Source organism: Phoca vitulina, unplaced genomic scaffold, assembly GCF_004348235.1.
Source record: "Phoca vitulina isolate PV1807 unplaced genomic scaffold, GSC_HSeal_1.0 scaffold4, whole genome shotgun sequence".
In the NCBI taxonomy this organism is placed as follows: domain Eukaryota; kingdom Metazoa; phylum Chordata; class Mammalia; order Carnivora; family Phocidae; genus Phoca; species Phoca vitulina.
The window spans coordinates 82,327,330-82,353,044 of NW_022589707.1; the positions used below are offsets into that span (position 1 = coordinate 82,327,330).

At 41.7% G+C, this 25,715-nt stretch overlaps 2 protein-coding genes across 4 annotated transcripts in view; one reads left to right on the forward strand and one right to left on the reverse strand.

Annotated features, from left to right (window-relative positions):
* The window catches only part of DLD (dihydrolipoamide dehydrogenase), a 39,632-nt gene extending 28,206 nt beyond the window's left edge, over window positions 1-11,426 (forward strand). Inside the window, exons 9-14 of one of the 2 annotated variants that reach the window (XM_032402392.1) lie at window positions 5,600-5,790; window positions 6,324-6,512; window positions 6,814-7,003; window positions 7,432-7,569; window positions 8,471-8,560; window positions 8,655-11,426. In XM_032402392.1, the coding sequence (XP_032258283.1) occupies window positions 5,600-5,790; window positions 6,324-6,512; window positions 6,814-7,003; window positions 7,432-7,569; window positions 8,471-8,560; window positions 8,655-8,720 (864 nt within the window). In that variant the 3' untranslated portion in view covers window positions 8,721-11,426. The remainder of the gene's footprint in view (window positions 1-5,599; window positions 5,791-6,323; window positions 6,513-6,813; window positions 7,004-7,431; window positions 7,570-8,470; window positions 8,561-8,654) is intronic. The other variant, XM_032402393.1, reaches the window with a different exon arrangement.
* A 477-nt stretch (window positions 11,427-11,903) lies between these two features.
* Window positions 11,904-25,715, reverse strand: part of LAMB1 (laminin subunit beta 1) — a 71,136-nt gene continuing 57,324 nt past the window's right edge. For both annotated transcript variants that reach the window (XM_032402395.1, XM_032402394.1), the window contains exons 26-34: window positions 23,765-23,949; window positions 22,653-22,894; window positions 19,829-20,032; window positions 19,065-19,209; window positions 17,013-17,220; window positions 16,662-16,803; window positions 13,984-14,160; window positions 12,389-12,548; window positions 11,904-12,215 (exon numbers count right to left, since the gene is read on the reverse strand). In XM_032402395.1, coding sequence (XP_032258286.1) covers window positions 12,079-12,215; window positions 12,389-12,548; window positions 13,984-14,160; window positions 16,662-16,803; window positions 17,013-17,220; window positions 19,065-19,209; window positions 19,829-20,032; window positions 22,653-22,894; window positions 23,765-23,949 — 1,600 coding nt within the window. In that variant the 3' untranslated portion in view covers window positions 11,904-12,078. The remainder of the gene's footprint in view (window positions 12,216-12,388; window positions 12,549-13,983; window positions 14,161-16,661; window positions 16,804-17,012; window positions 17,221-19,064; window positions 19,210-19,828; window positions 20,033-22,652; window positions 22,895-23,764; window positions 23,950-25,715) is intronic.

The following is a 25,715-nucleotide window of genomic DNA, read 5'->3' on the forward strand; positions in this document are numbered from 1 at the left end:
GTGCTGTCCCTCCCTCTTGCAGTTGGTAATGTTGGGGGTCGTGTTCCCATTGTTACCGTGTCTCAGGCTCTCCGCCTGTTCTCTGCATGGTCCCGCTATCCTTGTACGGAAGCGTTCAGTCATTCCTCAGCTCTTCCAGAGGAATTGCTGTATATGGAGGTGTAGATTCCATCTATCTGTGGGAGGTGAATTCAGGGTCTTCCTATGCTGCCATCTTGGACACTTCTGGGCTCTTATATCTAAGCACCTATTAGCATCTCTACTTACTTTTCTCACAGACGCTGAATTCAGTAAATTTGTGACTTAACCTTTTCCTCTCCCTCATCCCTCTCTCACCCCCAAATAAACAAAGCCCAAACCCGTTTCTTTCATAATATTTGTCATCTCAGTGTACCACCCTACATCTAGAGGCTTAAGCAGGAAGTTTGGGAATTGTACGTGACTTATGTCATGCCATCGTGCCTCCTGCTGAGTCCGACAGTGGGTCCTAACGTGATGCTACAAGACACACATCTCATGAATATGGCCTCCTTTTTACACGCATCTACTTAGATCCCAGTTCAGGCCAGTGTCATTTCTTACCCTAAGTCTCTGACTTTTTTCATCTTTTTCTAATCTAATCTCCCCAGAGTGGCTGAAGTCCTCTGCTATAACAAGAATGTAATCCTGTCCCTTCCCTGCTAAAAATCCTTCAATAACTAGTGGATAAATTCAAAATCTTCAATGTTGTTGAAAGGCCAGCATGATATGGCCCTGGCTCAAATCTCCAGCCTCATTTCTAGCCCTTCTCCCTCTCAAACTATGTTCCAGGTACAGTGAAATACCAGTTTCCGAACAAGCTGCATTCTTTCTCTTATCTGTAGGCCTTCTGTTTGGAACATGCTTCCCTTTCCCAGTCTCTGCTCTCAGAGCCTTCCCTGACAACCCTACATGCCCTTAGGTACTCTTGCTGAGTGTCCCATTGCACCTGTTCTTGCTACAGTATTTATCTCACTTTACTGATCTTTCTTGTTCACTTGTCTCTCTCTCATTAAATCATCCACTGCCTGAGGTCAGAGGTCCTGGCTGTTTCATCGACTGTGCATCTTTAGCACATAGCACGGTGGCTGACATATAACAAGTAGTCACGTGTTAGCTTTTATTATTACTGCCGAGTAAACGTGTTAATACCTTTCAGAAGTCAGCTTAGAAGTTACTTTTTTAGCCCAGACTTCTTTTTTTCTGAGAAGGTACAAGTCTTTCTTTGAGTCTTGAGTATGATACGTCTGCATGTTTGTATCGCCTGTTAATTAATGGTATATTGCATTTGTTTATGTCTGCCCTTCCTACAGGACCATAAGCTCCTTGAAGGCAAGGACTGAGTGTCATTCATATTCGAATTTCTGTTGCTTTCCTTAATGCTGCTTACACAGGGCTTGTAGATCCCGGATCGTTACTTTGTCGTCATCCTTCTGATCCTGGTCTCGTCTATCAGGATCACTTGGAAATGGTGTTCAGAACTAAGCATGATACTCTGGATAATTGAGAGAACTTGTTTTTGATATGTAATCTACTTCGTTTAATATAATTCCTTAGGATCAATTTAATTATTTTTTCTTTTTCAAAGCACGTATCGAGTTTATAGTCAGTTGAAAAATTCACATCTTTTGCTTGAGGAATTTTGAGTTTTTAAGCCTAACTATAAATAAATAAACCTAAATAAAGGATTTTGAACCTTTATCCTTGCTTTAATCTGATGCTCACTTATACCTGTTATTCCAGTCTTTTCCTTTGTCTTGATTCGGTCATCCTTACACTTAACTGCTTTTTCTTGCCATGTGTAATTCACAAATCTGGGAAGCATGTTAACTAAGGCATGTGGCCTATCATCTGATCTTACCTAAATCGATTAATGAAACTGTCTCTGGTGTCCTTCACAGCAGTATGAAGTACTGAAAGCTATCTGACTCTACAGTCTTTAACCTGTTTATAAAATGTATTTGAATCTCCACTGATGTATCACATCTAAGGGATGTGAAATTTTCTTTCTTTTTTTTTTTTTGAAGACTTTGCTGATAATAAAAAGATCCTACATTATTGTCCAGTCCAGCAAAGATCAGTTTACATGACTTATTTGGAATACTTGTAGTATCTAATGATTACCAAACCAGCTGTTTAATCATCTCTTCAAGTATTTAGCAGGGCTTGACCTCTGTTCCTCGTTTCAAAATCAATTTTCCAGAATCTGTTCTTTTCACTTTTGAAAATTTTAGGCAATATATTTATTGTCTCTCTGGCTCCATTTGACAGTTCCCTTATGCTAATTAAGTTCCCAGAATTCACTGACTGACAGTGTCTCTGTCATCAAATTATGATCAGATTTGTTTGATTGGAGAGTTAACTTATCAAAAATGACTAGTTTTCTTATCTTGCTTAATATTTCCTCCATTCATTCCACTTTGAAAGTTGTTCTCATGGGTGGATAAAATGAGCAGGAAAAAGGAATAACATAGATTTACTTTCTTCTGTTGGTAAGTATAATAATAATAACCCGAAGCAATAATTCTCTTTCTTTCATTTCAGCACTTTTGCCTTAGGGTATTTTTATAAGCATTGGGTCATTTTAAACATTTTAATATTTTAGGTGTCTCTTTCTATATTGAATGTTTTTACAAATGTCTTTTTAAAAATTTAAACTTATTAGGGGCGCCTGGGTGGCTCAGATGGTTAAGCATCTGCCTTCGGCTCAGGTCATGATCCCAGCATCCTGGGATCGAGCCCCGCATCGGGCTCCCTGCTCAGCGGGGAGACTGCTTCTCTCTCTCCCTCTGCTCACGCTCTCTCTCTGTATCTCTGTGTCTCAAATGAATCAATAAAAAAATCTTTGAAAAAAAAAAAAATTTAAACTTATTAGAGATAACTTACCAGGTAGTCATACTTTTCTCTTAAATTTCTCATAAAGATTATTCGTGTGACTTTTTATTTTTTCATAGTTTACCTTCTTCCGTTCCAGTTTAATGTAGTGCTTAAGAATATAGGTTTTAGAATCAGGTTTCAAATTTGAATTTCAGCTCTGCTTCTTAATGACTTATGTGCTTATTGTTAAATGAATGAGCTTCTCTGAATTAGTTGATTCATCATAAAAGTCCCCATTTTAATAAGAGGAACTGCCTTATAGGACTATTGTTGGGATTTAGTAAGGTAATATATATAAAACACTTAACCCAGTGTCTGGCAGCTAATAAGCTCTAACACAGTGCCTGACGTCTAATATCTGGTAGATACTATTAGAGTTTTCCTATTTCTTAGGATTTTGAAATCCGTTTTCCTAAGAGTAAGGCATTTGTCCAGCTCTCTGTGCTCATTATTCCCTCCTTTGAATTCAAGATGATGCTTCTTACCATTTCCCATTTTCTTACTGTTTCTTTTTGTTGTTGTTGAAAATGTCATGATTTTGTTCTTTTTTGTGGCTGAATAATATTCCTGTGTATGTATACCACGTTCTTTTTTTATTCTTTTTTTTTGTTGTTGAAGTATAGTTGAATATATTATTAGTTTCAGGCATACAATGTTGACTTGATATACTCTTACTATTTCTTACTTTGTAATTTAGGTTCAGAGGAGTGTATTTTTAACACCTTCATTGAGATGCAGTTCCTATATCCTTCACCCATTTAAATAAAGTGTACAGTCCAGTGATGTTTTTTTAGTATGTTCACAGAGTTGTGCAGCTGTCAGCACGATCCTCATTCCAGAGCATTTTCGTCATCTCAGAAAGAAACCCCACGTCCACTGGCAGTGACTCTACATTCCTCCCTTCTCCCAGGCCCTGGAAACCACTAACCTACTTTCTGGGATGGTGGAATTGCCTATTTTGGACTTTTCACATACGCGGAATTCATACAATATGTGGCCTTTATGTCTCTGGCTTCTTCACTTGGCATCATGTTCTCAGGGTTCACGTATACTTCGTAACTCTTCAGGGCCAAATACTCCATTCTGTGGCTAGAGTACATTTTGTTTCTCCATTCATCCGTTGATGGACACTTGGCTGGTTTGCACTTTGGGACTCTTATGAACAACACTGCTGTGAACGTTTGTGTACAGATTTCTGTCTGGACATCTGTTGTCTTTTCCCTTGTGTGTAAACCTGGGAGTGGAATTGTTGGGGCAAATGGTAGTTCTCCTTTTGAGGAGCTCTGTGTGTCCTCCCACGAGTAGCAGTGGTGCTTTTTTTGATTTGAACCATTTTCATAGGTGTGTAGACGTAGCTCCTGGGTGTTTTAATTTGCGTTTCTCTAGTGGCTTGTAATGTGGAGCATCTTCTTAATGTGCTTATTTTCCATCTCTGCATTGTCTTTTGTGACGTACCTCTTTAACTATTTTGTCTGGTTTTTTATTGGATTTGCTATTTAATTTTGAGAGATCTTTGTGCAAAGGATATAAATCCTTTATCATAAAGATGTTTTGCAAATATTTTTTTTGCCGTCTGTGGCTTCTCTGTCTCTATTTTTAATATTAGCTTTAGAAGAGAAGTTTTTAATTTTGATGTAGTTTCATTTTTTTTTTCTTTCATGGGTGTGCTTCTGGTGTTGTGTGACCCTAACTCAGGGTCACAAAGGTTCTTTCCTATGTTTTTGTCCGTAAGTTTTATAGTCTTGGGTTTTATAATAAGGTCCGTCATTCATTTTGAGTTAATTTTTGCATATGCTTGTGATTGGATTTTTAGTGTCACTGTATTGCCTTTAGTTAACTCAGCTCTCATTCCACAAACTCTGGAAATTTTAAAAATGAATGCATAAACCTAATTGGAAAGGTAAACCTCTTATTTTAAATTACCAGATGATTTTAATACAAATTCTTGAAAAGGATATGTTCATTGTTTTTCATATTTTATTTAATGCTGTAAAATTATATTCATCTTACCTATCTCATAAATAGGCATCTAGACATTTTAATTGTTTAAAATGTTGTTAAAAACCAGCATTCAGTTTAAATTTTAATTTGAATGAAAAAGTAAACATTTTATTTTCTGTTGAGAAAATAAAATATGAAGCCAGTTTAATATTTTACAAATACCAGTAATTAGTAGGAGTCCGAGGACCTTCTCCTTCTCCTTCAGGACCTTCTTTCCCCCTTGTTCCTGTCTTCCTGGACCAATTCCCGTGTAGCTCATTCCCTCTCGTTGTGCACATGTCAGCCCAGTGAAGCTTTCCCTGATGACCATGCTCTTTAAAATTACAGCCTTACTCCTTCCAGCAGTCCTGGTTCTGCTTCCTGATTTATTTTCCTCAGAGCACTTTACTGTCCTCTGTGTGAATTTTACTTAATCTGCCTCCTCTACCAGAATATAAGCTCCCTGGGGGCAGCATTTTGTTCACTGATGTGTGTCTGGCATGTAGTAGGTGCTCAATAAATGTTGAAGGAATGAACAGATTAATATGTGAAATACATGAAACGTATTTATTTGCCAGGGTGTTCATTTTAAACTTTAGAGCTTCTGATAGGGACATACTAACAAAAGAGAGTATCTGACAAGAGATTATTTACGATGCTTCAGTAAATATTTGCTCTAGAAACCTCTGTTTTTATTTTTGTGATTTTTAAAAATTATCTACAGGGTTCAGTTTGGCAAAGACTTGGTGCAGATGTGACAGCAGTTGAGTTTTTAGGTCATGTTGGTGGAGTTGGAATTGATATGGAGATATCTAAGAACTTTCAACGCATCCTTCAAAAACAAGGATTTAAATTTAAATTGAATACAAAAGTTACTGGTGCTACCAGGAAGTCAGATGGAAAAATTGATGTTTCGTAAGTATGCTCCATTTGGTGTTGATATCGTATCTTTATCTGTGTGCTTAAGGAAAACACTCCTTTTTTCAGAATCAGATTTAGGGCCATTTTATTGCTTAATGTAACTCCGTATTGCTTATTAAATTGGTCCAATGAAATTCATGATTAAGTTGATGCTAGGAAACTTAATCCAGTGTTCTCACTCTAATGGGCTTTCTCATAGTATACGTTCAGAAATATTTAAACTCTCAATGTTCAGTAAAACTCAGTATTTTTAGATATATCTGGGGAAATCAGTAATAATATTAGATTGCTTACTGTGTGCCTGGCACTTCGGAGCCATTACTTGATCTTTCTGACTCTAAGTCCTATGTTCTCAACCTGTGCTCTCCTACCTGTTTGTGTGCAGTTTGAACAATAGACCTCTAGAGGATTTGTACATGTTTTCGTTGCCTGACTCCGGTTTGTTAGAAGTGTCAGCAGCACTCGAGAAACATCTGGTCTTCCATTTCTCAGTCTCTCAGCTGTTTCTGTCGATGTGTGTTTAACAGTCACACACTGTCCTCTAGTGTTGAAGGTGCTTCTGGTGGGAAAGCCGAAGTTATCACGTGTGATGTACTCTTGGTTTGCATTGGACGACGACCCTTTACTCAGAACTTGGGACTGGAAGAGCTTGGAATCGAATTAGATCCTAGAGGTAGAATTCCAGTCAATACCAGATTCCAGACTAAAATTCCAAAGTAAGTTGGATAATTATTTGCATTTTCAAAAGTTTAAAAATTTATTTCAAACTCTATTTTGAAAATAAGACTTTTGTCATGCTTAAAAAATGCACTGGCTTTGGGGAAGAAGAGTAAACTCATATGTAAAAACAAAAATAATTGAATGTTTCCATTACCCAGAGATGAGACCCTGAACTCACAGATGTGTACTTCATATATTTTTTGGTTACTTAGTAACTAGAAACTTCTGTCACCATGGCCTAATGAAGAGGAGCAGATGTGGTGGCAGAAGCTGACTGTTCTTTGATCTCTGTGGCAGTATCTACGCGATCGGTGACGTGGTTGCCGGTCCAATGCTGGCTCACAAAGCAGAGGACGAAGGCATTATCTGTGTTGAAGGAATGGCCGGCGGCGCTGTGCACATTGACTACAACTGTGTACCGTCCGTGATCTACACACACCCGGAAGTTGCTTGGGTCGGCAAATCAGAAGAGCAGTTGAAAGAAGAGGTAATTCTGAATGCGGGGGTAGTTTTAATGCCATCGTGTGAATTGAGTTAATGACACTGGTGGTTGGGAATCATTTTCTTACTGTATTAATGCATTTGGAAATTATGTAGAACATTATATAGTTTATATATTTTTTCCTTTGTTGGTGGCATAGAGGAGATCATTCACTTGCCTGCCTTCAAACTAGTAATTCCAGAGCTCTTACATTTTTCTTTGAAATATACCCAGATAGACTGACGTTTGCATTTGCTTGTGCTTGTACCCAAAATGTATTTCATTAGCAAGCAGTCAGTTCTGGTCTTGCCCTCAGTAGACTCCGAAGAATTGCCTTCTTGGGGTTTATTTTCTGAACCAGTGGTAGATGATTGCGCCAACAGGAATGCATTTTTTCAGAGTTTATGTAGGCTCTCATTTTCTGTCTCTTGCAGGGTATTGAGTACAAGGTTGGGAAATTCCCCTTTGCTGCTAACAGCAGAGCTAAGACGAATGCGGACACAGATGGCATGGTGAAGATTCTGGGACAGAAATCAACAGACAGGGTGTTGGGAGCACATATTCTAGGACCAGTGAGTATCCTAAAATCCCAAATCCCATTACGATTTCTGGAAAGCGCTGCTGTTCCGATGTAAAGCCAGCTGCTGTTTACATGCCGAGGTTATTAATTACCAGCAGCTTGTGTGCTGTTTCTGACAGCGACCGGCGGCACTCTCACACGCTCGCCTGTCACATCATCTGCTTTCCGCACTGCAACTGACAGTATCCTCTTGAGAGCTGCCCTGGGCCCTGGGCCTGCTGAAAATTCGTCAGTGGCCCTTTTCCGCCTCGGGCTGTTACGTACAAGGCCCCGCTAACTCTGGGCCTGTCTGCCTTCCTGACCTCATGTCTTCCCACCCTTCCCTTTCGCTCGTTAATTCCCTGCCTCATGGGCCTTCTCTCAGTTTCCTAACAGGCCAGTGTTCCCATTTTAGAGCCTTTGTGCTTGTGGAACCCGTAGCTTGGAATGCTGTGCCTCCAGGTCTTTGCATGACTGGCTCCTGTGAGGTCTCAGCTCAGATGTTACCTCCTAAGAGAAGCCTTTCCTACCACTGACCCTGAAGTACGCAGTTCCCCTTGGGATCTGTTGTAATGATGATGATGAAACACTGGAGTCCTTAGTCTGTAATACATTTTTCTGTATACATGCAGTAACTTAATGTTCACAATTCTGGGGGGCAGGAGTTGCTCTGCCCATTTTTGAAGTGACTAAATGGAATGACTCACACAGAGTGAATGCTCAGAGGGACTCCGCAGTAGGATTTGAATCCAGGCCAGCTGGCTCCAGAGCCCAAGCTCTTGTCTTCTGTGCCCCCTTTCCTGTTAAGCTTTTCCTGACTGGAGGCAGTTAGTTAACTGCTCTAACAGCAAATCCTGTTAGCTTGTAGTTTTTGCCATGGGAAGAAAATGACTTCTTGGTCTGTTATTTTAAAGGGTGCTGGTGAAATGGTGAATGAAGCCGCTCTCGCGCTGGAGTATGGAGCATCCTGTGAAGATATAGCCAGAGTCTGCCATGCGCATCCGGTAATTATCGACAGCATACAGAATTAATGGTTACCTCAGGTGTCTTCTCACCCACAAATATTTGGTTTCTAATTTTAAATTTCTTCCCTTACAGACCTTATCAGAAGCTTTTAGAGAAGCAAACCTGGCTGCATCATTCGGCAAATCAATCAACTTTTAAATTAGAAGATTATATTTTTCTGAAATTTCCTGGGAGCTTTTGTGGAGGTCACATTTCTGAACAGGAAATGCTCACAGCTCCAAGAATTTCTAGGACTGAATTATGAAACTTTTGGAAGGTTTTAATAGGTTCGGACAGAGTGGAATAATCTCATCTACTTTAAATAAATTTAATATTTTGTTTCAGTGCATTAATATTGCAGAAAAAAGCTACTTTTATAGTAGCATCCAGGAAAATTTTTCATGCAGTTTCTGAAAGATTCGACTTCACTAAATTTATGTTTCTTAGCTTTTATCTCTGCTATTGTAAAGTTGGATTTACTTACATGGATGGAGCTGGTGTAGGGTATGTGAGCCAGCTGTGTTTGAAGCAAGGTGATCAAGTTATTTTAAACTTGGTTTTCATATTGGAAACAGTCATTAGAATTAAGATTAAAATATGTATAAACCAAACTGATGTAAATACAACGATGATCTCTCACTTATTTAATCCCTAAATTCTTGCAGTTTAGAGGTAGAATTTATGTTTAAATTTTTAAGGACCCATTGAGGTCTACAGTTAACCAAATTAAGGAGGTATATCTGTGAAATTCAAATATTAAATGAAGATGTAAATGTATTACAGCGGGGAATGAAAATACAGAAATAAACAGTCCTAAATATTCATGTACTGGTTGTTTTGAGTGGATGTCAAGATGGTCCTAGTTCTTTTATGACTACCTATAGTGTATATTCTTATTTCTGTTTGTTATTCCTCTTCTAGGCCTGGATGTATCTTTTTACCACACTGGGGGACAACGTTAAGGCATTTAAAAGGTCATTACCCTTTCATCTGTTTTAGTGATACCAACTAACTGGAGCATACACTTTTGGAGACACAGCATATGGGAAAATTTAATCCGCTGTCTTCTGTGGATTTCCAGTGTATCTGTGGCTGGGTAAATGACTATTTCTTTAAAGAGTGCTATAAAATCATATTTGTTGATTAATGTTTAAAATGGCCAGCTCTTGAAACACTTCAGTAACAAAGTATTAAGTGTTAAAATAGGCTTTTGCATTTTTTAACTAAATTTAAGAATCAGATTTAGGATAGCATATTCTAAAAAGGAAAAACTTAAAGTACTAGAAATATGCAAACTAGATACTCACTTGATTGCAACTTAAAGATCACAGCCTAAGGAAAAGTTTAGATAATATAATGTGTCAGCAGAAAGCTACGTGGGATAAGATACTGTCAGTCGCTCAGTTAGAAGGAAAATGTTGAGTCGTCTTCAGGTTTTATTTGTATCATCAGTGGGCCACAGTTCCCTTTTTCTTCTATGTCCAGTAGTCTTGGACTCTACTATAGTTATTATGAATGATCCATTGTAAAGACTCTGGATTTTCTTACCTACCTCTGAAAAATAGGGAATTTCTGTTTCAGTGGGCAGTTAACTTGGCTGAACCCCAACTGCATGGTCTTTGCTGGGGGGCAGCAGCTGAAACATCTACCCCGTTGTTTGAGCTCTACCTCGGCTGCATTGCGTCTGTCCCGTGTGTGTAGTGCATAGCTCAGCCGGACACTGGGCAAATGATAGCAGAGTTGGGAGCCCCCCCCCCGCCCCCATGTATTAGTTATTCTAGTTGCCCCTGACTCAGTCCTTCAGTTCCTTAACCAGTAAAACTTGGCTTCCCCCCGATGTCATACTTGGTTAGGACCTGCCCTCAGGTGAAAAGCCATTAACAATGGGAGTTTCACCCAGTGCTGTTCTCTGTCAACTCCCCTCTCCAGGACCTTTACTTTAAAAAATATCTATTTTGTTCAGTTTGCAGTAGTTATTAGCAGGAGGGCTGGCCTGACACGTGCTACTTGGCCATTATTGGAAATGACCTCTGTGTGTTTTAAAATCTGAAATCCCGATATTCTGTGAAGTGCTAGCTTATTTAAACTCCAGACATGTCCCCTACTCTAGGGAAAAAAAATAGTGAGAAATAGAGTTTAATATGAAGTCCTGGCTATAGAAACACACAAAATAGTTCTGTCTAGGTGGGAATGAAGTTGTGGCTATAAAACAGATTTAAATGTTCACTTATTTACTAAGTTCTCAGTATTTTCTTGGCTTGTGAAGGGTGGGAATTAGCTGTCCAGTTCCCTGAGCTGATGAAAATGAGTGATTTCAAAGTGACATCTTGAGTTGTTTAGCTAAAAAGGAGTGGGTACAGGTAAGGATTTCTATTTTAAGTGAAATACTTAAGATTAAGGGAAAAAAATTAGTTGCTGTAGCAGATGATGAGGTAAAACCAATTTGCTGGGCAGTAGGCTCTCTACCTAAATAAAAGTGACAAGTAATTGCCTTGAAGGAGAGGGAGGTTGCCTTATTGTTTATATTACATCTGTTTACATAACTTCGGTTCAGGCCCAGCTTTAAATGCAGCTGTGTTGTAGGTGTGGATGATGGTTCAGTGCTACACAGAACTTGTCTTGCTCTAATAGGAATTTGTGCAAAGACCACTTAGGCCTTGCTTGGCCCGTTCTCCAGCTCAGCTCTGAGGTTGGCATGGGTTTGGCAGTTGGAATACAACTGTTTTCTTTATCCTGTGGAATAAGTGATTGTTCTGTGATTGCTTTGGCCTCACATACAGACTGTAGCAGAGAATCTTTTAGTTTGTGAAATCTAATAAAGTACAATGGAAACACTGAGAAGTTATAGCACTTTATACTGTGATTGGCACTGCTCAGTTGGCAGGAGCAATGTTCCTAAACTCCGGCTGGATTTCATTTCAATCCCCCCCCGCCCCCCCCAACCACCCAGCATAGGGCCAGGATTGCTCACACTTAAAAGTCAGTTTACCCGCCTGATTTTCTAAAAATTGCTTTTTGTTCTCTTTCTCAGAGCAAGGAGTATTTAGAGGAGTTTTGGAGATTGGAGCAACTGAGCTGCCACTGAAAATGGTGAAGGGGGTTCAGGCTGTATACTTCCCCTCCCCTCCGCCTGGGCACCCCACTGGGAAGTGGTCTGGGGGGCAGATGTGTGGAGGATACTGACCTAGCAAAAAGATGATTGCTTGTTTATAGACAAAACAGAAATCAGGGTCCCGTGAAGGCAGTTTGTTTATAAAACCGTTTTACATTGAAAGGATCCTAGCTTCAAGGGATTCACAAACACTGAGTAAAAGAAGTAAAATTTAAGAATTATCCTAAATATATATTTATACAAAAGGACTGTACTTTATTTAACTCCGTACAAAATGTGGTGATTAAAAACATTAAATAGGTAAGGAGCTGTATTTCGAAGATCATGAAGTCAGTTTTTTAAATGGAGCTCTGTTACTTTGGTCACCTTGGCCACCTTCGAGCCCTTCCTCCTCCTCCTCCTCCGTTACAAGCAGGTGCTATAAACAGCAACTTTCTGGCTTATATCCTTTAGGAGTGAACGCACCTCTCCTTCCAGTCTTACTAATTCTTGAGCTTTATCTTCTAAATATTTTTGATTGTCCTCATATGTTCTTTCTAAATCTGTGGGAGATAAAAAAAAAGTCTGAGCAAATTATACTAGGATCTCCATCTCCTACTGATCCTTTCTGCCTATAAGGCCCAAGACAAAGTGAACAGATTTTCAACCTTTTAAATAAACTCCATGGAGGTCTTAATTTTAAAATACCTTATGAAAGCACGAGCCTAAGACCCACCTTTCAGGAGTTGCAGCTTGCTGTTTGCTTGAGCCAGAAGTGTTTTTGCTTCATTTTGTAGCATTTCAGCTTTCCTTCTGGCATCTGCTGATTCTTCGGTTTTTTTGGCAATTAATTTTTCTACCTTCTTATACTTTTCATCAACTTCACCGTCCAGAACCTGCAGTTCCAAGTAGACACAGAGAGGACACATGTAATCTCTGACACTAAGAGTGTCCTTGTGGCAAGCTCAGAAGGGTACTCAGGCATTAAACCATTCAGTGTAAATAATTAAATATTCTGAAACAGTGGAATTAAATACAACACTGACTTACGAGTTTTTTAAAATTAAGGATTTGAAAGACATTTTGGGAGTTGTAGCAGGTCTCCAGGGCTAAGCCTTTATCTTTTCAGCACTTTTCTCTGGAGACATCACAAGATAATTATACAGAGGTAAAAAAGTAGGTTTTCTGTAAAGTAGGTTTGCTGTGATCCAAACCTTTAGATATCAGAAAAGGCCCATTTGAAGAGCCAAATAGGAGGACCATCTGGATTGTGACTAGTGTAGGATGTGTAGAGATTTAAGGGAAGGAAGGAAAGAAAGGGGAGATGGTAGCATACACAGGGGTGGTGAGGAGATGAGAAATTGGTGTGGGTTTGACAAGGTGCTTCTTGCAGGTGCTTTTGAGAAACACTGCTCAAACAGTAGCCATTGATAGAGGGATTTCAAGGTCAGGGTCTTGTTCATCTTACTGTAATCAAATGCTGTGTTTTTGGAAAAAAATGCTCTGTAAAAAGACTACTTGGGTGACGTATGCTCTCAGAACCACGAGAAAGAAAAAACCACAACAGAAAAAATGGACAGGGTAGTGCACTTTTCTTCCCGTTTTGTTCTCTTCCCCAACCAGAGGTGGAAGGAGGTCACCCTTCTGTAATGCCTAAAAGCTACATTAACCTCAAGGAAAAATCTTGACTAAATTTCCATTTATAACTCCCTACTGTTCATTTAACAGTTGGCACATTCCCCTCAAAAGTGTAAAAAGGTTTCTTTGGAGATAAACATTTGCCCGCTGAACGTATGTTTTAATGATTACTTGGCTTCTAGTGAAAAATTTGGGTTGTATGAGATTTTCTCTGCAAAACATAGTACCTTCCAGTGAGAAGGAAGGGGTGGTTAATTCAGAGTGAGTGTAGAAGACGTGAGATTTAGTTCCTGCTAGTGGTTCTGTGACAGACGCCTTAAGCTTTTTCTACCCTGCTTTTCAAGACTTCTCAAATGGCCAAGTAATTACCGTATGCCATAAAGGCCTTCCTAATTGAATTAGCAAAGTATAAGCTCTGTGTATTTGTTTTAAGACTTCCGCCCCTAATTTCATTTTTTGCCTCCTTCTCCAAGTCTGGATATGAGGGCTTAGGTCACGCTTCTTGGACACCTTCCTGTCCACTCCCACTCTTTTCCATCTAGGTCTCTAACGACTGCTATTTCAAAACGGGTCACTGGGGATATTTCTGACGAATAGCTGTTGGGTCCATGTCCCTTACTGGTTCCAAGGAAGGCAACGAGGAGACTGTTGCTCCTTTATGAACACAGTTATGAAGTTACAAAGCTTTCTTACCTTTTTAACGTCATCTGCGCTTTGTTTCACCGTGTACACCACTTTTTCAATATATTCTGCCTCCCCAGAGTTCTGGGCCGCCTTCCGCTTCAGTTCTTCCACGTTCCTCTCTAGCTCGCTGATGCGCTGAGAGGCGTTGAGCAAAGTCTCCTCAGAAGCAGCGGTTTCAGACTCAATCTGCAAGTATAATGTCAGTCACCCAGCCAGCCATTAATTGAACAACAAGTAGTTGGGCGTGCTAGGAATACAAATTTAGAGGAAGACTAAAAGGCCGCTTCGCTGTTTTGCTCTGGACCCAAAGAAAAAATTACCAAAAGGAAAATAAAATTTCAGGAAAGCTTATATAAAGTGCCTAACTTTATTCTTTTCGTAATTCTGATGATCTCGGCTGGAAATTCATGTAAACTTCTTACTGAACCACCCCCAGACAGCTTGATGTGTTGAGAAAGCATTTTAAGGACACCTGCAAGCTTTGGCTAAACAATGGTCACAAATAAGCAGATGTGAGAGGAAGGATTTCCACCGAAATTTCCAAATTCATGTGGATGGGAAAATGATAACTCCCAAGTCACCTTTAGTTTTTCCTGTCAACTCTAAATGTTAAATGTTAAGCTCTAGTGGAGGTTATGGGTCTTCAGAAACTATCTATCTGGAAAGTTGAGTATTCTCAGCTAATTACTAAAGGCAGACCAGAAATGTTCTTGAAAACTCAGAAAAGTCACTCTAGGACTGTGAGATGGCATGTCGTCTGGGGAAGTGACGGCTGGAACCCATAAACACTTGAAGTCATTTAGGAAAAAAAAATCTGGGTAATTGGTGAGGATCCACATATCTCTTTTCAAAGAATAATCAGTAAAGATTGATTTTGAAAAGCAAGCCCAAGTAAGCAGCCTGACCCATGACAGACGAACCAGTTTCACTGAGCACCTAGTTTTTTTAAATAAATTCCCTTTTAGGATGGGTCTATTCCATAGAATTAAGTCTGAGTAACAATAATGTCATAATGAAACTAGTAAATCAATATAGACATGGCAAAATTTGTAAGTATTTCAAACCAAATGATTGTTAAGTTCACCCATCAACATAGAAAAATATTCTTAGTAGTTTTAATTCTTAGAAGATAAGCTTTATAAATGAGTGAATCAATTTTGACAAGCTTTCATTAATAGCATAGTTTAGAAGTTCTTTTTGCTTAAGACTTTCTTTTTGCTTCTTAAATGTTTCCTGTCCCCTAGGGTCCCTGAAAAAAACTATCATTCACTTACATCGTCAAGCCAAATAATGCTACCTATAATTTGATTAAATCTTATATTTTCCATTTTGCTTCTCAAAACTTAGTAATTTTTTAAAAAGATTTATTTTAGAGAATCTCAAGCAGACCCCTGAGCCGATCGTGGAGCCTGACTCCGGGCTCGATCTCACAACACTGAGAACACGACCTAAGCCGAAACCAAGAGTCGGAGGCTTAACCGACTGCATCACCCAGGTGCCCCAAAACTTAGTAATTTTTATAAAGTCACCTAAATAGATAAAGTTCGTTAAAATGTTAACAGCACATTGAGAAATTTGCAAAACCTTGGAGATATAAAATCAGAATAATCAAAGGGTTAGAACATAGTCTGGTGGGAAAATGTAATTTTTCTATACTTGAACAAGAAAGGGCCTTAACTCAAAATTTAAGAAGGAAAAGTGGCCAAGGAACGGTCGAGTCTCATTTATTGAGCACGGCAGAATAGGGGAAGACAGGTTTCTATCAACCAATGGTAGGAAAAGCAGGTTGAAAGACCACCTCTCAGGTTTTAAACATTAGGGGCTGTTGGCCTGGGAAGAGTGACAGTGCAGACTAATGGTATCTAATTTCAGAGTATATTCTGAGAAGTGGGTAGGGATCATAGGAGTCCCATTTTATTTCCCATCCATTTTTATAAAACAAATGAACTTTCCTAAAATTGGATGGAAAGATTTGCTTGTAGGACTGCCTTTTGAAAAATGACAATTATACTTGCATTACTTTTAAGTGATAGGATTTTTAGAATAAAGCACTAAGTCTATGTGAAAAACTCTTCATGTATACTTTTTAATATCTTGTAGTCCCTGAGTCAAGAGCATTCTGCTTATGGTAAGTTTTTGGGGCCCCTGGCTGGCTCAGTCAGTAGAGCATGTTCCCCTTGATCTTGGGGTCGTGAATTCGAGCCCCACATTGGGCATAGAGTTTACTTAATGCATTCTGAGCAAAACAGATTGTTTAGCTATAAGATCCCTATCAGGTTTGTCTAGAATTGGGGACTGGAAGCATTTTGACCTTCATTGCTCTCCAGCGGTTTTTAAAATTTACAGTAAAATTTTGTGAATGCTTACCTCCTCTAAGTTTTGAGATACAGCAGAAGTTTCCTAAAACTAAATTTTGAAATTAATACTATCCTTCCTACTGCTAAAGAGTGTCTATGTGAGTCCTTGAAGGAAAAGGGAGATAGAAACACATACACTATGAAAGTGAAGGGGGCTTAACGATCCAGTGTCTTCAGGGTCCTTTAGCACCCGCGCTCACGCAGTCGTCTGGCTTTTCCTGAAATTAGGGCAGCCCTTCCATGCTCAGCTGTGAGAGTGCACGTCCCTGTCAAAGGCACTTGCTTTGCAGGTAGAGTTTCTGTAAGTGTTCTCTCCCCCCACTATCTTACCGAAGTGAGCAGGTTCTGGGTTCCCTGGATGTCTTCATCTGCTTGCTTTATGGCTTTCTCTGCGGCAATCTGGGCCTTTTCTGCTTCCTCCAGCGCTTCCTTCACCATGTCTGCGGTGACTTTAACATCAGTTGCGCTTTTGCTGGGTGAAAGAAGGAGACGATCTATGTGAACGTGAAAATGTTACTTCCTCTCAGAACATTAAAAAAAATTTAAAGAACAGCTTGTTGGAATGACGCAGAGAGACTCCAACAGGTCAGTCTTAGAAATCTCCCCGGTTAAAGAAAGACTTTTTGCTCCCTGCTAGACACACAACAGAAGCGCCCTAAATGCCACAACGTCTTCAGATACCTGGCTCTCTTAGCTTCTTCCAGCAACATCTCCGCTCTGGCAACGTCAGCAGCGCTTTGCTGTAGAATAACCTCGACTTGAGAAAGGCTTTCAACTCGTTCCCGAATATCTTCTGTCAAGTTCTGTAACTGCTGCGGGGTGCTGGGCATCTCCATCTTCAGTACTTCGTTCGCCACTGCTTCGATGCTGTCCAGGTCCGCACTGTCCTCTGTGAAAAGCAAGGATGTCCCCACAGGCCAGAATCACAGATGGCTAACTTCGTGCTTCTTGTCACCCACCAGGTGAACTGCCTTCTGGGGTGACACCAAGACACAGCCACTTCCTATTTAAGAATTTATAGTCTAGTTGAGTAGTTACGTGTGGAAAAAGTAACTACTGGAATTTGCTATAGACTGGGAAAGTCCGGGAAGGCTTTTGTGGAGGATGAAGAACTGATATTTTGAAGGATAATGGGATTTGAAGGGAAGAAGATGGACATCTCTGGATGGAGAGAGTGTATGGGCCAAGCATGTCCCGTCAAAGTCCAGCAGAGTGAATGGTTCAGATTACAGAAGAGCAGCAAATGGGGGAGGGGCAGGGGGGAGGGGCAGAGGGAGAGGGAATCTTCAGCAGACGCTGCGGTGAGCACAGAGCCTGACACGGGGCTCAATCACACGACCCTGAGGTCATGACCTGAGCCGAAACCAAGAGTCAGAGGCTTAACTGAGCCACCCAGATGCCCAAGTCGCACTTTTAATTGACGTTGGAAGAATAGCTAGACTACTGCAAATGCAGAGATAAAGAGCTGATATTTCTTACATAAATTATCTGGATTCTGGAAGTTACAGGAAGGGAGGAAATCCAGGCAGAGAAGCAAGAGAATCTGATAGCATATTATCACAGAAGCCAAGGAATTTCAAATGTCTAATGTGAAAAGTGGTCAGAAAAATGCCCAAGAGGTTAAGCTTCAAACATGTCATTGATTTAAGGTTTTTTGTTTTACTTTTTAACTATTAAAGAACATAAAAATGGACCCCTAAGGGTTTAAGCACGGGAAAATATTTGATCATGTGATGGCTTCCACAGGATATTTCGTAAGATAGCCATAGGAATACCATTGGCTCCTTTCTTACTCCCCATTTTCCTTGCTAACAGAATACTATTTTGTTCAGGCGCCCACCACTAAGAGAAGGTAAACTCAGCAACTCAGAGTTAAATGCTGATTAGTCTGCCAATGATGGTAATCCCATTCCATTTCACATTTATGCATGGGATGGGATGCTTTCCTGGCCCGTGAGACTTATGGGGATGACTGCTCCAGGCGTCTGGAGGAAGATTTCCTTCCTTTAGAAAAGATACAGTAGGGAAACAGGTCGTCTCTTCTTTCACGAGGGATTGTCGAGGCTTTGTGTGAAGTCTGAAACTCTGGGCAGCCACCTTGTATCCAGGAGCTGGCCCGAGAACAAAGCAGATACCCTTACTACATGAGCCCCAGAACCTCCTGCTATGTGATACAGTATGCATCTTTTTTGATTAAGCCCATTTCAGTTGAAAGTTTTGTGTAACTTGAAGCCAAAACCATCCTTTACTGATGACACTCAGACTGTGACCAGAAGCACTTAGCTGGACCACAAACTAGAGATTTTCTCTTTCTCTACAGAGCATGAAGGGATGGAGCTAACCGTAAGTATGGTGTCCTGTAAAGAGGATTACACAGCTTTGCACGCAACGTCAAGAAAGCTGCTGCTTTGAGGATCTCATGACCTTCTGTGTGATCTCTAACAGATTCCAGACGCGTTCCACAGCGGGTGTTTGACTTGATTCCTACTTGGGTATCCCATCTGTGTCTGCATAACATCACAGAAGATGACTTACGTACACATAGCTTAAGAAATGCCAACATTTCTTAACATGGACTTTTTCTTTTGAAATGTGACTTTATTCCCAGCCAGAAATGGATTTTCTCTAAAATGCAGACTTGGATTCTGGTCTCTCAAACACAGATTCTTATAAAACATTTTTTATATTTGACAAGAAGAAGCAATGTCTAAAAGTCAGATGAAAACAACTTACGGGTCAGAAAGTTTCTGATTTGCTTGATCAGATTCCTCAGGTCCTCGTTGCTCTTGTCCACTTTTTCTTTGGTAGCATTGGTTTTCAGCAGAACATCCTGAGCATTCTGTTTTGCCTCATCTGCCCTCAGTTTTGCTTCAGAGACCTAAATATGAGGAATAAATGACCCGGGGAACAACTTCACTCTTTCTACGGCAGACCAGAATACTATAAATGGCCTGGAAAGTGACGCTGAAAAGCTATGCATTTGGAACCATGGGTTTTAGAAACAAATGTCTCTCATTCAACTGTACTGTGTTCCTCTATGGACAGAAAGTACTCCGTCTAGAGCTGGCCACACAATTTCTGATACAGATCAGGCTAGCATATAAACATTTTTTTCTAATTGTTTCTAACTCCTCCGAACCATTTGGTGGCCTATAAAACAGGATGTTAACATGGTCGCTTTAGAAAAATAAATGCTCAGCTGCTCAGCATGAAATTTTTATAGCACAGCTCAATGTATTCATAACCCTGGACCCATGATAAGTAACAAATGATCTCAAATCACTGTCATGAGAAGAGAGCAAATTCTTAAATATTCTGTGAAGAAAACCTCCCTGTGTATTTTTTTCACTGACTTCACAACAACCGGCACTTTGACACTTGACGTGTCCTTGCCATGTCCCTTTCATTTCACCATGGAACACCGATCTCTCCCTTCCAGATCCTCTAGCCTGTCACTGAGAGCCAACACCACAAAGCGAGGCTGTCCCCCGAATTACCATCTTGGAGAGCTGCTCCACCTCGGCCAGCGCGCTCAGGACGTCTCGGTCGAAGTCCATGGCTTTCTGCCAGGCTCCGTGTGCCACCGTGACCAGGCCCCCGCAGCCGGGTCCCCCACACTTCTTCTCGCCTTCGTCCGTTCTGCAGCTGGGGCCGCCACACTCCGTCTCGGAACACGAGGCCCCTGGGGGCGTCCCGCAGGTCTGCAACAAGGGGGAGCAGGCCCTGGCCTTCAGAGGGAATCTGAAGCTCAGCACAACTGTGCAGGGCCTGGGTGGCCCCAGAGAGCATGTAGGTGGTCCTTGGCAAGGGTGCTCCAGGGAGCACAGTGCTCGGGTGGGGGGGGGAACGGGGAGAGGAGCACAGAGCTTAGGAATAAGCTAACCTACTCACTGCCAAGGAAACCGAGTTTACGACGCTTCACCAGTGCCCTCTGCCCCGATGAACTGGAATGCCATCTGGGTGCTGCGTGGGGTGCAAACTGATCTGCTGTGAGGCTGAAATCTGCCAACAGGAGAGCAAAAGAATGCTTCCCCTTTATCCTAAATCACTGGACTAAAAAAAAAAAAAGGTATTGAGAAACTGTCCTGGTCCATAGAGTGACCTAGAAGGCTCTTGTCTGGCCTTTCAGTACCTTCCGATCTAGTGAGGAAGACAGGCTCACTCTCCATAAAACAGCCAAGAGGAGGTCATGTGCTGTAAGTAGGAAGGAAAGCAGACAAAGGAGAGAGACTACGGAGGCTTGTAGTCATCGGGGAAGGATGAGCTGGCTGGTGGGATTTGAGCAGGGAAGTGGGAGAACATTCCAGATGTGAAAGGGAAACAGAAAACGGAACAAAGGTAGATTTAACTTTTACAAATAAGCAACCCCCCCCCCCACCCCGCCCAGTTCTCCCTCCCCATACTCCTCTTCCTTACCTATCAGAAACTTCCAAAGATCCGAGCCTGGCCATGGCATACACACGCAAACGGATAAATGATAAGTTTGCTATATGATGGAAAAGGCTGAGCAGGGAGAAAACTGTGGAGCTGTCCTCTCACGTTGAACAGAGATAGTGAAAAGCAGGTAATGCTCCCCGACAAGGAAAAAGTAGTTTTTGAATAAACAGTCAACTCCTTAGACTAATAATTTTATGATAATTATAATCCCAGTGTGTCTCAAAATAATAGACTTTCATGTATCTGGTTTATAGCATATAAAAAGCTTCAGAGAAGAAAGTTTATTCTGCGTGCTCTAGAAGAACAGGGGCCTTAAGAAGGGACGCCTAAGGGCTCAGGGATGCTTTCTAAAAACACTCTGACAACACACGAGGAGATCTGTTTTATTTCAGCCGCAGGCATGAAAAAAATGGCATGGGTCTAGCTAAATATACACAAAACAAAGAACTGAAGGTACTTGAAAAACACAAAGGGACAAAAACCTCTCTATCCAAGAACTGTCAGTATGGAACCCGTAAAGAGAGATCGCAGAGGAGAACTGCATACATCCAATGAGCAACCAGAAGCTGGCCAACCCCAAGGTTAGCTCACCCGATGGAAAAGCAACCACGGGGAAAGGGCACCCATTCACATGGCCCCCCACTCCCTCACTACCCTCTGTTGCAAAGCAAACATCCTTCAGCACGCTCAGCTGCTTTCGCTTTACTGCGTGGATTTTATTTGTGATTACTGGTTTTTATTGGAATTTCTAAGGAATCAATCCCGAAAGGAAAGACTGAGAGAGCTGTCATCCCACGCCTGTATAGTTACTCTGTGCCCTACAAAGCGCAGTGGGCACACTGCTCTGGGCCCCCATGTTTCTATTAAACCATGACAGGCGATCTACCATACTCCCTAGTCCCACTACGTGCTATAACGTGTGATAAGAGAATCTATAACCCTGTAGGCAGCAATTACGTTTGGCACAATACAGTAGCGGCGACAGTGTGTTTTTGCCAACTGCAGAGAACGTGAGATGGGCAAGGTAAGGAGGCAGGGAGGGAGGGGAGGGGGCTTTTCACTAAAGACAAAATCCCAAGGAAGCCTGCACTGTCCCCTTGGCTTCTCTGCATCCACCTGCCTCTTGCTATTACTGTTCCTCTGTGTTCCTAAGCTAAGAGACCACAAGCCTTAGTCTATAAACAATACCCTCCAAATTCTCTCAGTAGGTGTCCTTCCCTGAAAAACAATAAGGAAACGAGGACAAAACAGGCAGAGTTTGGCTTTTTTTGGCCTTCTGCCGGATCTTCATTAAACTCACTACTCAATTTCGTTTGGCTCCAGAGCTACTCTCTAAAAGCTTCTGGGAAATGAATCTACTTTCGCGGTTGGTCTCAGGGTTAATCTTCACCAGGTAAAGTTACTGGAACAAAGGAACATTCTAATTTACACCAAGGGAAAAATTCTTTTGCTCCCTTAATTTTTTCAAGTCCCTCCCAGAATGGTTCCTGAAACTGCTCCATGGAAAAGGGAGTTTGCACGTCAAATTAGAACTATGTAAAAAAAGAAATGTCCACAGTCTAAAGGGTTCAAATTTGAATAGGAAGTCAGCAAGTCAGTGTAACAGTCTGGGAAAGTAGTCCTGATTCTTTGTATCACAGAGAAACCTCTGGAATCCGGGGGTGGGGGTGGGGGTGGGGGTTTGTGGGGGAAGGAGGGGGGTGTGGAAAGGCAGATGTTGTTTTGATCTGGCTGGATGGTGGGTACCCATAGGTGGTCCAGAGACTAGAGACCGGTTTCACTCCCGCTGGTTCACTTGCAAAGTGAACAGGATTACAGACAAAACAGGGTCGTTTCTCTTCCTATTGCATCCTAGCCTTGGGGCCAAACCCTCAAAAACCTCACCATTTCGGCAGCCGCTGAAAGGTCCAGACTTTGTAGTTTGCCTGCCAGTTCATCCAGAAGGCGGGCCTGTTCCTCTTGTTTTTCTCTGAACTGGGCTTCTCGCTCCATCATCAAGTCTTCGACTCGGTCCCGGGTGAGCGCCGACTGCTCCACGGTGCTGTTGGGGTCTGTGGTGGAGGCGTTCACCCTCTCCTCTGCCGCTACAGACATCTGGAAGTACCGGGTAATGGTATCCAAGGCACCTAGGGCACAGAATGGCATCGCCCACAGTGGAACCTCGTGTGCTCAGGCTCAGGACGCGACGGCCGTATCTGGTGTCTGCCCCAAAACTCACTGTACGATTTCGCTCTAAAATTCAAGGACTAAAATCTTTAGGAAGAAACATAACTTTCCCCTCATGAGCAATGGCTACACTGTGTCCCATTAGCAGCTATTCTGGCTCTGGAGGATGCCAAACATCTGGATGCAAAATTAACTCAGTCATGCAGATGTTTCTGCAAACAGGCGATCTTCCAGTTCTCAGTCAACAGCCAACAGCATCAGGCGGCCCGCGGATTACATACCCAGATATTTTTTCTTCCCTTTTCCTACTCATTTAACTATTCAGAGCCACTCAAATGGCTAGTATGACATATATAAAACAGCATGGCATACTGTGGCTTTGAGGACCTAGCCAGAAAAATAAAGGGTTGTGCGTAGAATAGGATGGTTAGTGGGATCTGACGCTGCAAAAATTCTTCCCTGACCAGGCAACATTCTTGAATATAAAAGAATTTGCTGAAATATCAATGTGATTTCTCAACTATTCACAAGAGCCCATTTCCAAGAAATGCCAAGGAGGTTAAACCATCCACTGAAAACAAATCAGGAACCGGATGCCATTCTGCTGCTCACTCCACGGAACCTCTCCCGGGTCTTAGGCTCTCCGAGTCCCAGGTCACACATTTGTGACCGGGGGCCTTAATCCTTACCTGTGCCAGAGACTTGGTGAGAAAAAGCTCTAAGATGATTAGAAAGCACTAAATTTTATTCTGAAAGTGCCGTACTAGAGGGTCAGACAGTGTGTTGAATCCATTGTCTGGGACTGCATATTTGCACAAAAAAATGCTCACCCCGAATATCTGAGTTTTTGATAAATTCCAATTGCTCAGCAAGCTCTTTCACCGTGTTGTCTAGGCCTTCCGCTTCTGCCTGCAGAGCATCTAGTTCTCTGGCTGTGCTGTTGCTTTGCGAAGCTGTGTCAGACAGTCTCACTTCTACTTGAGCCATCTTTTCCGAAACATCTTTGGTTAATTTCCTGTAAAGGGGAGGAGAAGTTTGCCTAAGTAAAATAAACCAAACGGGAGTTCTGAAGTCTCGTTTTTATATTTTCTACAAATCCTGTACCCCTTACTCTGAGTTTTCAAACCAATTCCGTACTTTCTAACTATTTCCAAGTCCTGGTTTTACTCTCTTCATCAGTAAGAGACTGTACCAAATCTAACAATTTTCCTTTCTTCCAAGACTTTGAAGAAAAACACAGAAGCACCAACCAGCTGTGGCGGAAGTTCCTGAAGGGATTCTGAGCACCTGAGCAAAGGTCCAGGGCCTGGAGCTCCAGCTCTGAATGTAAGCAGCGTCAAGTCCAGACAGTCCCACAACTCAAAAGACATAAAGGACTCCAGTGTAGAATTATACTTCCCGGCCACCTGCCGAGAAATGCTCTTATCTGAACCTCAGGGATCACCGTCAAGATGGGACGTGCAGAAAGGAAGCCTCACAGCCACCAGGAACCCCGGGACCCGCCCACAGCTTTTCATATGCCTCCCCCGGTGGCAAGGTCCCATCCAAGGACCCTCCTACTTCCACCAACATGCAACCCTTTTATTTCTCATAAGAAAGGAGGTAGTATCTACCAGGATGGACTCGATACGCAGTTAGCTTTCACAGTATTTCATTTGGAATCTAAACCCAACTGCATTTTCTTCTGTATTTCACATCCCCAAAGCTGTATTTTAAGCATCTATTTGTACATTACTTATAAATACAGTGTGTGTGTATGCATGTATGTGTGTGTGTATATGTATATATTATAACAAAGAAAACAGTATTTGAGAAGACCTCGGCTCTGGGCTTTACTGGGTCACCTAATTCATTGTCTCCTCAGGGAAATACTAGTCAGTATAAAAAAACACTGGGAAAACACAGTGGGGGCTAAAAGGCTGGGGGCCATTTGAAAAACGCCATTTAAGGCTGAGATAAAACCATGACCCAACTCAAAAAGTACTTCAAAGGATTTGTAGGTTAAATTACATTTTATAAACCCCACCACTTTTTCCTGAGACAATTATAATATAGTTTCTTTTTTCAGTGCTTTCTTCTGTTCACCTGCTGATTCACGGAAGGCTTTGGTTTTCTTCTCAGCTCTCCTACAATGTTACGATTTTTAAAGAAATCAAATCTAACACTGTGTATTTTTTTAGTAATGCCACTTTGGATCCTAAGACACCCACCTTCGGATGTTGTGTTGAAAAAAGATTAATGAAACCAGTTTCCCTGGGATGATTACAATCTCTCCAATTAGAGGACTAGTGAGGGGAGCAACAGAGCCATTTCGGGAATGTAATCCCTCCTCTGGCAGGCTCTCAAAGGACACCCAGCTTGAGTTTCTCCCTTGGGTGCGTGAGACCAAGGCCAAGAATCAGGTCCTAAATGGGCTTGTGCTTGGACCACAGCCTTCCAGAACTTGTTATCGCTACGTGTTAGGAGACTGAGCTGTGCACCGTCCAGAACTCTAATGAGCTAAGATTCCTCATTAAATGCGCTATCGCCGCATCAGACATTTCCCAGCACTCTGGGCCACCCCATGGTCTTGGACATGAAACCTCCGGCCTGAAACCAAGGGACCAGCTACTTGAAATCTAGAAGGTCCAGGAAGGGCCTCCCACAAGGTGCCTGAGCGCATGTCAGCTGATCCCTTGCAGCTTGCTGCTCACAGTGTGGAGATGAAAAGTCCGTCTGGCTTCCTAGAGAGGCTGATTCCCGTCCCTTCACACAGAAAATGTGGGAAGGGAGTGGGGGTGT